At 48.4% G+C, this 13,092-nt stretch overlaps 1 protein-coding gene across 2 annotated transcripts in view; it reads left to right on the plus strand.

Moving 5' to 3' along the window:
• rfwd3 (ring finger and WD repeat domain 3) overlaps positions 1–13,092 on the plus strand; it is a 37,538-nt gene that overhangs the window by 23,423 nt on the left and 1,023 nt on the right. Inside the window, exons 8-12 of one of the 2 annotated variants that reach the window (XM_077222506.1) lie at positions 2,094–2,322; positions 4,622–4,772; positions 6,506–6,682; positions 8,086–8,300; positions 11,389–11,606. In XM_077222506.1, the coding sequence (XP_077078621.1) occupies positions 2,094–2,322; positions 4,622–4,772; positions 6,506–6,682; positions 8,086–8,300; positions 11,389–11,606 (990 nt within the window). The remainder of the gene's footprint in view (positions 1–2,093; positions 2,323–4,621; positions 4,773–6,505; positions 6,683–8,085; positions 8,301–11,388; positions 11,607–13,092) is intronic. The other variant, XM_077222505.1, reaches the window with a different exon arrangement.

Raw genomic sequence — 13,092 nt, forward strand, 5'->3', positions numbered from 1 at the left:
GTAAAGTTGCCACTAGTTAAGACCATTCATCACATAGTTATAGGCATCTAAAGATTTATATGCCCTCAGTTTGTCTTTACGCTCGGTTTCTCTATCAGGTGTAGAAGGAAGACCACTCAACCGAGGTAACGTTAACTTTTGCAAATAACAATCGCGGTCCTGGACAGTGAGTGACCTTGCACATTAAGATAAAATCTGGTTTTCTCCAGTCATTGTTAAAAAACAAGCTAACAAAACTTGCAAACTAGCGTTAGTGAAGCGGCCGGAGGGATCGTTCTGCCTCCATCTAAGCTCCGCCCACATAAAAACGTCATCATGTTTACCAACTGAAAAGGGGTCTATAGAACATGAATGAAAAATATAAGCCTGAAACGAGCAGTAAATAAATTATATTTACAGTATAATGAATGCCAATATATTACCAATATATACGGTAAGCCTAATTTAAAGTTTAAATTGCAGGTTCAATTTTTCACGAAGATAATGCAATGTGCTTATTAAACATAAAGGTAAGAACCGCCCACCATTGTTCTTATGTTTTTTATAATAAAATGCCGAATATAATATGAAAAGTTGGTACGTTTTACAGTGGTTTTAAGCACGCCCCCTCCCTTCCACTAGGCTGGGCGTGACGTCATAACAGGGACTCCAAGCCTAGAGTTACCGTTAGTCTAACGGCAAGTAACAAAAATGGTGAACTATTGTGTTTGTGTGGGATGTACAAATACTTCTAATACGGGAGAGAGGCTCCGCAAGTTCCCCAAGGACAAACGGCTGATTCGTGCCTGGGAGAAGTTTGTGGCTACGAAGCGAGCTGATTTTACTGGTGCCTCTGTGACAAAGTCGCGGGTCGAGCTGCTCCACTAAACTCCAAAATGTGTTCACCTCACGACAGCACATACTCTCCACTGCTGATTCCATTGGGTGGCATAGCCCACACAAACACCTGTCAAACACAGCGATAGGGACATCGATCTCTTTTTTTTCTTTCTGACAATGAGCATTGTTAATTAGTTGCGTTTTAGCACAGGCAATATCGCGTTCTTTCTGCAGATGCCAGCAAAAGCGCCATTGTGCCTGTGCAGTGTGTGCATCTCTACAGCTCTGATTAGGACTACTAACACCATGTAAGTAAATAATGTCTTCAGTTGTTGTCCCTTCTTGCTATTCTACATGACGGCAAGATTTTGAAAAGACTTTAGCTTGTTTCCTAATGTTATCCGGGCTACCACCAGGCTAGCCTAGGCTAGCTCTAGCTACTCACCAGGAAACCTGGCCAACCCTCCACTAATTTTCCTCACACAAAGCATTAATAACTCTTTGAGGGCCATGATTTCTGACAGTTTCCTCCCCTCTCTCACGCCTGACTGGTTAAAAATTGTAGGGCTGTGGTCCATCAAGAATTTGATGGTTTCCCACCTCTTCAGTCTCCCAGTCATTCTCCATAGTCAAACCGCAAACAGCAGGAATCTAGCAGAGTACGGGTTGCTACTCCCTGTTATGACGTCATCACCCAGTTACAGTAAAAAACATGCTACCTTTGAAGAAACCCCAATAAATGTTATTTTAATGCATTTTAAGACAGAAAATTTTAAATATATATATATATTAAGCACTTTAATTAACACATTAATTGATTGTGGTGGTTATCCTGCAATTTACACTTTAAGGTGAATCTGAAACGATTAGCGTGTGGGAAATGAGCTTTACTGATAAATCTGGGCTCACATTCATCTCTCATTCAACACAGATACTAATGTGTGTGTTTGACGTTAATCACTTTATACATGTCCAGGCACATTTCAGAATAATAAAAAAAACACATTCAAACTGTAGGGATCATCATGTTCCTGTTAACATTTTGACTTTTAATAGAAGAAAAGTAATTAGTCTCATGATGTCTAACCAATTTTTAGAAAGCAGAATGAAAAATGGTATAATCATATTTTAGCAATATAAATTTCTGGGAGGAAATGAACATACAAAAAAAAAAGATATTTGGGTGGCCGATATATATTATGATCTTCATCATCTGTACGGTGTGTGAGTAAAGTGAGAGGACTCCAGGCCTGATCTGTGTGTGTTCTGTGCAGGAGTTGAGGCGGTGGAAAGCTCAGGTGTCGTTGGGCTCGTCTCAGGGCTCGTCTCTGGGCTCGTCTCTCTCCTCCTCCCAGAGGCAGGACTCGTCCAGCGCGGGACATTACGTGTTCTCCAAGGCTCTGCTGGTGTCTCAGACCGGGAGCAGTCGTGTGCTGTCCTACTGCGAGCCCCTCGGCTGTCTGCTGGCGTCACAGCCCTCCACACACTCCACACTGCTGCCAGGTGAGAGTCTGAGCCGCCACACACACACCACACTGCTGCCGCTACACACACTCCACACTGCTGCCAGGTGAGAGTCTGAGCTGCCACACACACGCCACACTGCTGCCGCTACACACACTCCACACTGCTGCCACTACACACACTCCACACTGCTGCCAGGTGAGAGTCTGAGCCGCCACACACACGCCACACTGCTGCCGCTACACACACTCCACACTGCTGCCAGGTGAGAGTCTGAGCCGCCACACTGCTGCCAGGTGAGAGTCTGAGCCGCCACACACACGCCACACTGCTGCCGCTACACACACTCCACACTGCTGCCAGGTGAGAGTCTGAGCCGCCACACACACGCCACACTGCTGCCGCTACACACACTCCACACTGCTGCCAGGTGAGAGTCTGAGCCGCCACACACACGCCACACTGCTGCCGCTACACACACTCCACACTGCTGCCAGGTGAGAGTCTGAGCCGCCACACACACGCCACACTGCTGCCGCTACACACACTCCACACTGCTGCCAGGTGAGAGTCTGAGCCGCCACACACACGCCACACTGCTGCCGCTACACACACTCCACACTGCTGCCAGGTGAGAGTCTGAGCCGCCACACACACGCCACACTGCTGCCGCTACACACACTCCACACTGCTGCCAGGTGAGAGTCTGAGCCGCCACACACACGCCACACTGCTGCCGCTACACACACTCCACACTGCTGCCAGGTGAAAGTCTGAACCGCCACACACACGCCACACTGCTGCCGCTACACACACTCCACACTGCTGCCAGGTGAGAGTCTGAGCCGCCACACACACTCCACACTGCTGCCGTTACACACACTCCGCACTGCTGCCAGGTGAGAGTCTGAGCCACCACACACACACTCCACACTGCTGCCGCTACACACACTCCACACTGCTGCCGCTACACACACTCCACACTGCTGCCGTTACACACACTCCACACTGCTGCCAGGTGAGAGTCTGAGCCGCCACACACACACTCCACACTGCTGCCGCTACACACACTCCACACTGCTGCCAGGTGAGAGTCTGAGTCACCACACACACACTCCACACTGCTGCCGCTACACACACTCCACACTGCTGCCAGGTGAGAGTCTGAGCCACCACACACACACTCCACACTGCTGCCGCTACACACACTCCACACTGCTGCCGCTACACACACTCCACACTGCTGCCAGGTGAGAGTCTGAGCCGCCACACACACACCACACTGCTGCCGCTACACACACTCCACACTGCTGCCACTACACACACTCCACACTGCTGCCAGGTGAGAGTCTGAGCCGCCACACACACACCACACTGCTGCCGCTACACACACGCCACACTGCTGCCGCTACACACACGCCACACTGCTGCCAGGTGAGAGTCTGAGCCGCTACACACACGCCACACTGCAGCCGCTACACACACGCCACACTGCTGCCGCTACACACACTCCACACTGCTGCCGCTACACACACGCCACACTGCTGCCGCTACACACACTCCACACTGCTGCCAGGTGAGAGTCTGAGCCACCACACACACACTCCACACTGCTGCCACTATACACACTCCACACTGCTGCCAGGTGAGAGTCTGAGCCGCTACACACACTCCACACTGCTGCCGCTACACACACGCCACACTGCTGCCGCTACACACACGCCACACTGCTGCCGCTACACACACTCCACACTGCTGCCGCTACACACACGCCACACTGCTGCCACTACACACACGCCTTACTACTGCCAGGTAAGAGTCTGAGCCGCCAGACACACGCCACACTGCTGCCGCTACACACACGCCACACTGCTGCTGCTACACACACGCCACACTGCTGCTGCTACACACACGCCACACTGCTGCTGCTACACACACGCCACACTGCTGCTGCTACACACACGCCACACTGCTGCTGCTACACACACGCCACACTGCTGCTGCTACACACACGCCACACTGCTGCCGCCACACACACGTCACACTGCTGCCGCTACACACACGCCACACTGCTGTCGCTACACACACGCCACACTGCTGCCGCTACACACACGCCACACTGCTGCCGCTACACACACCTCACACTGCTGCCACTACACACACGCCTTACTACTGCCAGGTAAGAGTCTGAGCCGCCAGACACACGCCACACTGCTGCTGCTACACACACGCCACACTGCTGCTGCTACACACACGCCACACTGCTGCTGCTACACACACGCCACACGCCCCAGTTCTGCAGGGTTCGTCTCACCGTGATTGACTGTCGCTCCCTCAGGCTTCGGGGTGAAGATGATCAGCACTGCGACTCTCAAGCCGAGTCAGTACATCCCCATCCACAGCAAGCAGATCCGAGGCCTGGCCTTCAGCCAACAGCAGGACAGCTTACTCCTGTCCGCCGCCTTCGACAGCACCATCAAGCTCACCAGGTGAGGGACTCACACACTCTGCCTTCGTGCCACATGTTCTGCTACAACATGTGGAAGATACAACAGAGCGCACTGAGGAACTGCCACTATACAGCAAAGGCATATTAAACATATGACGGGGGATTGCTTAGAGGTCAACCAATACATTTTTTCCCCCCAATGAATTGCCATTGAAAGTTGCTTTTTGGTGCTCGGGTAACATCAATGCTGATATTTTATTTATTTTTTTCATCCATATTCTAGGTGGCTAGAGCTTAAGTGTTTTTACAGTGTTTGTTTTTACTGTATAAAATTAGAAAAAAAAATTTGTTAAACATGACTATGCTTTGCATATGAAGAAAACAATGAGGAAAGCATAAGTGTTTACAGTACACATTATCTAATCAAAGCCAAGGATGGAGAATTCACCTTAGTTCACCGTTTTAAACAAAAAAGAAGTTATGAATCGTGCGGATCCAGTGAGTTTTCTTTCAGGGGTTGAGGAGCTATTTCTGTCAATGTGAGCGTGGACGATTGATAAATGACAGCGATTCACCTCCGTCTATTAAACTATCCGATCACAGCGAGCATTTAGATCAGATTCAGAGAGAGTCGTTGTCATGTATAGGTGTGTCTCCACATCGCCCCCCCCCGCTGTCCTCTGCGAGGCTAACGCAGGTGTGTCTCCACATCGCCCCCCGCTGTCCTCCGCGAGGCTAACGCAGGTGTGTCTCCACATCGCCCCCCGCTGTCCTCCGCGAGGCTAACGCAGGTGTGTCTCCACATCGCCCCCCGCTGTCCTCCGTGAGGCTAACGCAGGTGTCTCCACATCGCCCCCCCGCTGTCCTCCGTGAGGCTAACGCAGGTGTCTCCACATCGCCCCCCGCTGTCCTCCGCGAGGCTAACGCAGGTGTCTCCATATCGCCCCCCGCTGTCCTCCGCGAGGCTAACGCAGGTGTCTCCACATCGCCCCCCACTGTCCTCCGCGAGGCTAACGCAGGTGTGTCTCCACATCGCCCCCCGCTGTCCTCCGCTAGGCTAACGCAGGTGTGTCTCCACATCGCCCCCCGCTGTCCTACGCGAGGCTAACGCAGGTGTCTCCACATCGCCCCCCGCTGTCCTCCGCGAGGCTAACGCAGGTGTGTCTCCACATCGCCCCCCGCTGTCCTCCGCTAGGCTAACGCAGGTGTGTCTCCACATCGCCCCCCACTGTCCTCCGCTAGGCTAACGCAGGTGTGTCTCCACATCGCCCCCCGATGTCCTCCGCGAGGTGTGTCTCCACATCGCCCCCCGCTTTCCTCCGCTAGGCTAACGCAGGTGTGTCTCCACATCGCCCCCCGCTGTCCTCCGCTAGGCTAACGCAGGTGTGTCTCCACATCGCCCCCCGCTGTCCTCCGCTAGGCTAACGCAGGTGTGTCTCCACATCGCCCCCCGCTGTCCTCCGCTAGGCTAACGCAGGTGTGTCTCCACATCGCCCCCCGCTGTCCTCCGCTAGGCTAACGCAGGTGTGTCTCCACATCGCCCCCCGCTGTCCTCCGCTAGGCTAACGCAGGTGTGTCTCCACATCGCCCCCCGCTGTCCTCAGCTAGGCTAACGCAGGTGTGTCTCCACATCGCCCCCCGCTGTCCTCCACTAGGCTAACGCAGGTGTGTCTCCACATCGCCCCCCGCTGTCCTCAGCTAGGCTAACGCAGGTGTGTCTCCACATCGCCCCCCGCTGTCCTCCACTAGGCTAACGCAGGTGTGTCTCCACAGTTTGCTGACGAACACCGTGGTCCAGGCCTACAGCACGGGCCGGCCTGTGTGGAGCTGCTGCTGGTGCCAGGACAACAACAACTACATCTACGCCGGCCTGAGCAACGGCTCCGTGCTGGTGTACGACACGCGGGACACGAGCACGCACGTGCAGGAGCTGGCGCCGCTGCGGTCCAGGTCAGCTCATCTGGGGAACTGTAGCGGCACGCGTCCAGGCGTGGGGATCCATAGTCGGTTCCAATTCTGGGTTTGAATACTAGTTATAAAATACAATTTTCGATTCCTCTTATCGATTCCTTTGTGAGGATTTCAATATGACTTTAAACAAATCAAGCGTGAGACTCTCTCGCTGTTTTCTGCACACATGAGTAACTATACTGGGCAACTCTTAAACTGCCGTCTCTATAATAACACTAATCAAACAATAAAAGCTCGTTTTTGACTGAATAACTTTTATAAATATATTTGTAATGTATATTTTACTTATACAGGGTTATTTTACATTTGATTACAGTTTCTGTACCTGAATACCTGAACATCTAAAATACTTTATTTCAATCTTATATTTGTTCAGTAATTTTTACTTTTTCTTTTTAATTACTGAGTGTTTACTTGTCTTTAATAATACTTGAAATTTACATTAGTTAGGCTAGTTGTTTTTCTATGGTATTTTTAAACCATAGCCAAAGTTCCTTGCGTAAGTGTTCTTCAGCCTGTTGATTTTTGTTCATGATATTCAGCATAAATTAAATTTTTTGAAATAAGACTACATGTGAATGATATATAAGGTTTTGTTTTGCTTAATTGTAATCGAAATTAGGAATCAAAAAGAATCGGAATCGATAAAATTCAAACGATACCCAATCCTGGACATGTCCCGTACAGACAGTGGAGGACCTGTGTTGATGTGTGTGCGCATCTGCGGTGTGTGTGTGTGTGTGTGCGCACACGCAGTTGCCCTGTGTTGATCTGGTTGTGTGTGCAGTTGATCTGTGTGTGTGTGTGCGCGCAGTTGATCTGTGTGTGTGTGTGTGCGCGCAGTTGACCTGTGTGTGTGTGTGTGTGTGTGTGTGTGTGTGTGTGTGTACAGTTGCCCTGTGTTGATCTGTTTTTTTGTGTGTGTGGGCGCAGTTGCCCTGTGTTGATCTAGTTTTGTGTGTGTGTGTGTGCAGTTGACCTGTGTTGATCTGGTTGTGTGTGTGTGTAATTGACCTTTGTTGATCTGTGTGTGTGTACAGTTGTCCTGTTTTGATCTGTGTGTGTGTGTGTGTGTGTGTGTGTGTGTGTGTGTGTGTGTGTGTGTGTGTGTGTGTGTGTGTACAGTTGTCCTGTATTGATCTGGTTGTGTGTGTATGTGTGTGTGTGCAGTTGTCCTGTATTGATCTGGTTGTGTGTGTGTGTGTGTGTGTGTGTTGATCTGTGTGGGTGTGTGCAGTTGCCCTGTGTTGATCTGTGTGTGTGTGTTGATCTGTGTGTGTGTGTTGATCTGTGTGGGTGTGTGCAGTTGCCCTGTGTTGATCTGTTTGTGTGTGTGTGTGTGCACTTGTCCTGTATTGATCTGTCTGTGTGTGTGTGTGCAGTTGTCCGGTGGTGTCGCTGTCGTATATCCCCCGCTCTGCCTCGAGCTCGTTCCCCTGTGGAGGGCTGATCGCCGGCTCGCTGGAGGGTGGCTGTTTCTGGGAGCACGCGGAGGGAACCACATACACCCCTCACATCCTGCCTCTGGAGTCCGGGAACTGCACCGACATCCAGGTGGAGCCGGAGAGCCGACACTGCCTCGTCACGTACCGGCCAGGTACCGAACCACTCAACACGTACTCCTGAACCAGGCTGATGAGGCCATGGCTGCTTGTATAGATGTTAAAACTCATCATTGATCACCAAAATTACATATTTAAAAGTTTTTTTTCCCTTGAAAATTCACTTCACTTAAAGGGATAGTTCACCCAAAAATAAAAAATTCTGTCAGTATTTACTCTCCCTCATGTTGTTCAACCCCGTAAGACCTTCGTTCATCTTCGGAACACGAGTTAAGATATTTTTGATGAAATCTGAGAGCTGGATCACTCCTCTATAGGCTTCTAAGGGATTGACACTTGCCGGCCTCAAAGTTATTAAAGACATCATTAAAATAGTCCAAGTGACTACAGTGGCTCAATCTTAAGTTTATCAAGCGACGAGAATACTTTGTGCGCAAAAACAAACAAAAATAACGACTTTATTTCAACTATTCATTTCCTTCTCTTTGGGCCTCTAGTCAGTTAACGTAGTGTGATTGCATAGAGCTACGTCACACATAGACTCACCATTGGCCGACGCTGGTCATGTGTGTGATGTGTGTGACGTACAACAACAGAAGCTTACGCTGTTAAACTAGTGAACTGACTCGAGGCCCACAGAGAAGGAAATGAATAGGTGAAAGTCGTTATTTTAGTTTTTTTTGCGCACATGATTTCCATTACACAAGATGTTAAAACTTCATGCTGATTTGTACTCAGCTTTCGCCAAGATAAGCACCAACTAAGACGTAGCTTTACAGTAACCTATGCTTCTCCATCCATTTACGCTTCTTTCCATATGGTGATGTGAATCTTCTTCTGTCTAGTGTTAATAGCTGCAGTGTATTTGCGTGTCAGCACACACAACGGCTGCAACCACCGTGTGGTCCCCCCATAACAACCGTCTGGATTGAGCTGAGTCCCAGAGTCACCCCCTTCTGTCCCCTACTCAACTCAGCCCAGCTTACTGACCTTTACCTCCCTCCTGCTGCTGAGGTTGCTCCTTCCTCGTAGTTCACATGTGACCTAACCACAATCTCACAATATCTCCGCAACCCGACCATACGCGCCAACCCGTTTGACTAAGGCTGTCCGAGCCCCACTGGTGCGTTAATATGCAGTTTCAGTGGCAACGGTTCCGTATGGCATACTACCTGTCCAGAAACCAATCCTCATTCACGCAAAATACACAGGAACATAATATTACAATGCAAACTATACAACTAAACCAACAGACTCTTCGAGTTTTCAAGAATTCTACGAAACCGTAGCATGGCGGCCTGTACACAGCCAGCCAGACTCTTTCCGTCTCAACCACAGCCAGTTGCTGCTCCTTTCTGCTGCTTCAGATAAGTTCTTTACTGTACGACGCAACTCTTGGCCACTGAATCCGACGTCTCTGAGGAACTGGGTTGTGGAGTTTGCCACTTCTACTGGATAAACCCGGACTCTCCATCCTCGCTGTTCTGCTTCAGTGGCCAGCTGAGCATACCACAGTTTCTTCCTCTCATATGCCTCATCTACAGCATCCTCCCATGGCACTGTTAACTCTATCAGTTGAACAATGCGTGCTGATCCAGACCACAAAACAATATCTGGTCGGAGGTTAGTGGTGGCAATCTCAGGTGGAAAAATAAGCAGTTGATCAAGATCAGCCAGCATCTTCCAGTCCCTAGCAGCTTCCAGTTGTCCTGGGCGAGAATTGGTGTTAGCACCTTTTCTTGGTGGTTGCGCGCCTGGGCGGAGGAATATTGTCTTCTGTGTGTAATGTTTTGCTAGAACAGGCGGCAACTTATTGGTCATGTTACGCTTGTCTTCCAATGCTAAAGCCAAACATTGCAGTACTTGGTCATGGTGCCAAGTAAACCGACCTTGGCTAAGAGCCACCTTACATCCTGTCAAAATGTGCCTTAATGTGGCAGGTGATGAACACAAAGGACAAGAGGGATCCTCTCCTACCCAGAGGTTTAGGTTCTGCGGTGATGGGAGAACATCATATGTTGACCTGATAAGGAAACTGATCCTACTCTCTTCCATTGACCAAAGGTCTTGCCAGCCCATCTTGCGTTGTTCCACACTCTCCCATCTCATCCACTCTCCCTGCTTGGCCTGGGAAATGGCCTTTATACACCTCATCCTCTCCTCCTGCTTTCGTACCTCGTTGACTACCAGCTTCCTCCTTTGAGCTGGGCCTGCCTTGTGCCATTTAGGAGGAGCTAAACTGAGCCCAAAACCCCCTCTTCCATGCTGTACCTGCCCCACGATATCCCCAATTTGAAGGTCAGCCTTTGCCTCTTCCACAGATTTCTTTGCTGACCACTTTCTACCAGTTTTTAACACAGTGCTGCCTCCCTTACACATTTGTCGCGTGACTCTACTAAGGTCATTTCCAGTCTGACCTTGGCACACTTAAACTCCTCGGTTAAAGCAGAGACTGGCAGCTTCAATATTCCTTCACTATAAAGTCCCACTCTGCTGGGGCAGCGTAGAACTCCCAACCATTTCCTGATGTATGAACTTATATGAACACAAAGTATTCTCGTCGCTTGATAAACTTAGGGTTGAGCCACTGTAGTCACTTGGACTATTTTAATGATGTCTTTAATAACTTTTCGGGGAACAAGTGTCAATCCCTTAAGAAGCCTAAAAACACGGTTTGAAATCTCTGGTGTTTCTGACGTCACAAACTACCTTGTAACCAATCAGATCAACGTGTGATCGTCAACAAGTGGATCTCTTAGCTGAGTGAGTGAGTGGAGGCGGGGTTCATTTGCTTATTCATAGAACCGCGCATACTAAATGAGGCAAGGGTGTCGAATTATATTCAAGATATTTTAAGGTATGAAGCATGAAAAAACGCTTAAATATGTAATTTTGGTGTTCAAAGATGAGTTTTAAGGAATAACATTATCAACAACGGGAAAATACTCAGCGATGTTGTTGATTTATGAATTTACACATGGTTTGTCTTAAAGCATATTAAAAAAAACACATGGACATATAAACAACATTAAAATCTTGATTTTCACCACAGGGGGACTCTAAAAATAAGCCCTGATTATGTGATTGGTTGCATGTTTAAAGCGTGTGTGTTGTGGCGTGCAGGTCGTACACACCCGTCTCTGCGCTGTGTCCTGATGGAGCTGAGCCGAACGCCTCAGACCGACAGCACTCAGACGCCCGTGTGCTCCTGCTCGCCCGTGCAGACCTTCAGCGCCGGCTCCTCCTGCAAACTGCTCACCAAGAACCGTGTGTTCAGAAGCCCGGCGGGTCAGGGCGCCACACTAGTGTGCGCAGGAGACGAGGCCAGCAACTCCACCATGGTGAGGGCCCGCTCTTCACTCACCATCAGGCCCTCTCACAAGCACTTTAAATTCGAGTGGATTCTGATTGGCTGTCAGTCTTTTATCGTTCGACAGCTGGAAAAAATCATTCTGAAAGTGATCCAAACAATATCATTCATCATATCCTTATACTTATAGTTGTGGTGTATTCTTTAATATGAGAACGATTTTTAGAGCTTTATCTGTATAGTTATCTTTATCGTTAACTTGATCGTTATCTTTATCGTTATCTTTATTGTTATCTTTATTGTTATCTTTATTGTTATCTTTATTGTTATCTTTATTGTTATCTTTATCGTTATCTTTATCGTTATCTTTATCATTATAAAAGGGAAACTGCGACCTTTTTATCACACAATAGCTGTTTCCATGCAAAGTTGCGAATTCAACTTGTGCGCAAAATGGGAATATCACATAAAATATTGGGAATAAAGCAGCGTTTCTTTTTGCGTTTTCATCCAGCGTTTTTTTTTTTTTTATGCGAATCATATTCAATTATGCTAATGGAATCATATCTAATGTTTGCTTTTTTCCCCTCAGAATTGCACGTTTATATCTTGCAGTTCAAACTTTATTCGCAATTGCAAGAAGAAAAGTCAGAATTGTAAAAACAAACTCGTAACTGTGTTAGCCTGACGTCGTCATACTCAGATTCTAGAATGTGAGTCTTATACTGCTCCATTGGGCTGTGATTATGGGGCGTGTTTCATCCGAACCAGGAAAAAAAATGCCTCTGCAATGCCAATTGGATTGACCGAATCCTGTAGGAAGGACGGCAAAAACATCTTTCCAATCGACAAATGCCTTGATCGCGGTTCTCTGTTCCTCTTTTAAAATTAATGCGCTGTCTACATCTTCTATAACACACGCGATGGCTGAATCTACACACAAATTCTCCAGCGGCAGCCAATCTTTGATGTAAACGAATTCAACCCAAGCGCACTTTGGTGACGTGGATGGTTACGTTACCTTTGCTCTTCTGTCCATCATCATATAAAGCAATGACAATTTGATTGGTCCGAACTATTTTTTTGTTCGGGCATAATAGCTCAACGGATCGAGTCTAGGCCGAACTTCCCGACCTAAAGATTTTGTGGGCGGGGTTCGGGTTGGCATCCAGGCTACGTAACTGAGAAAAAAGTCTGAATTGTGTGATAAATAAGTGGTGATTACCTCCTGTATTCTGTATTGGAAACAGCCCTGCGCGTGCGTGTGCGTGTGTGTGTGTGTGTGTGTGTGTGCCGTCTGACAGCACTACATGAGTGTGTGTGTGTGAGCCGTCTGACAGCACTAAACGAGTAAGTAAGAGTGTGTGTCTTTTATTTCAAAAATTTTAGAAAAAGTTGTATAGAAATCAACTTCACTCCTATTTAAACCTTTGTTCTATAAAAGATATATATGATCTGGTTTTCGAGCCCTCCACTGTACTGAATCAGCACTGTTGAAGGTCAATGACATCTATGTG

Source organism: Siphateles boraxobius, unplaced genomic scaffold (genome assembly GCF_051911475.1).
Source record: "Siphateles boraxobius isolate OS27281-9 unplaced genomic scaffold, OSU_SipBor_1 88, whole genome shotgun sequence".
Lineage (NCBI taxonomy): Eukaryota > Metazoa > Chordata > Actinopteri > Cypriniformes > Leuciscidae > Siphateles > Siphateles boraxobius.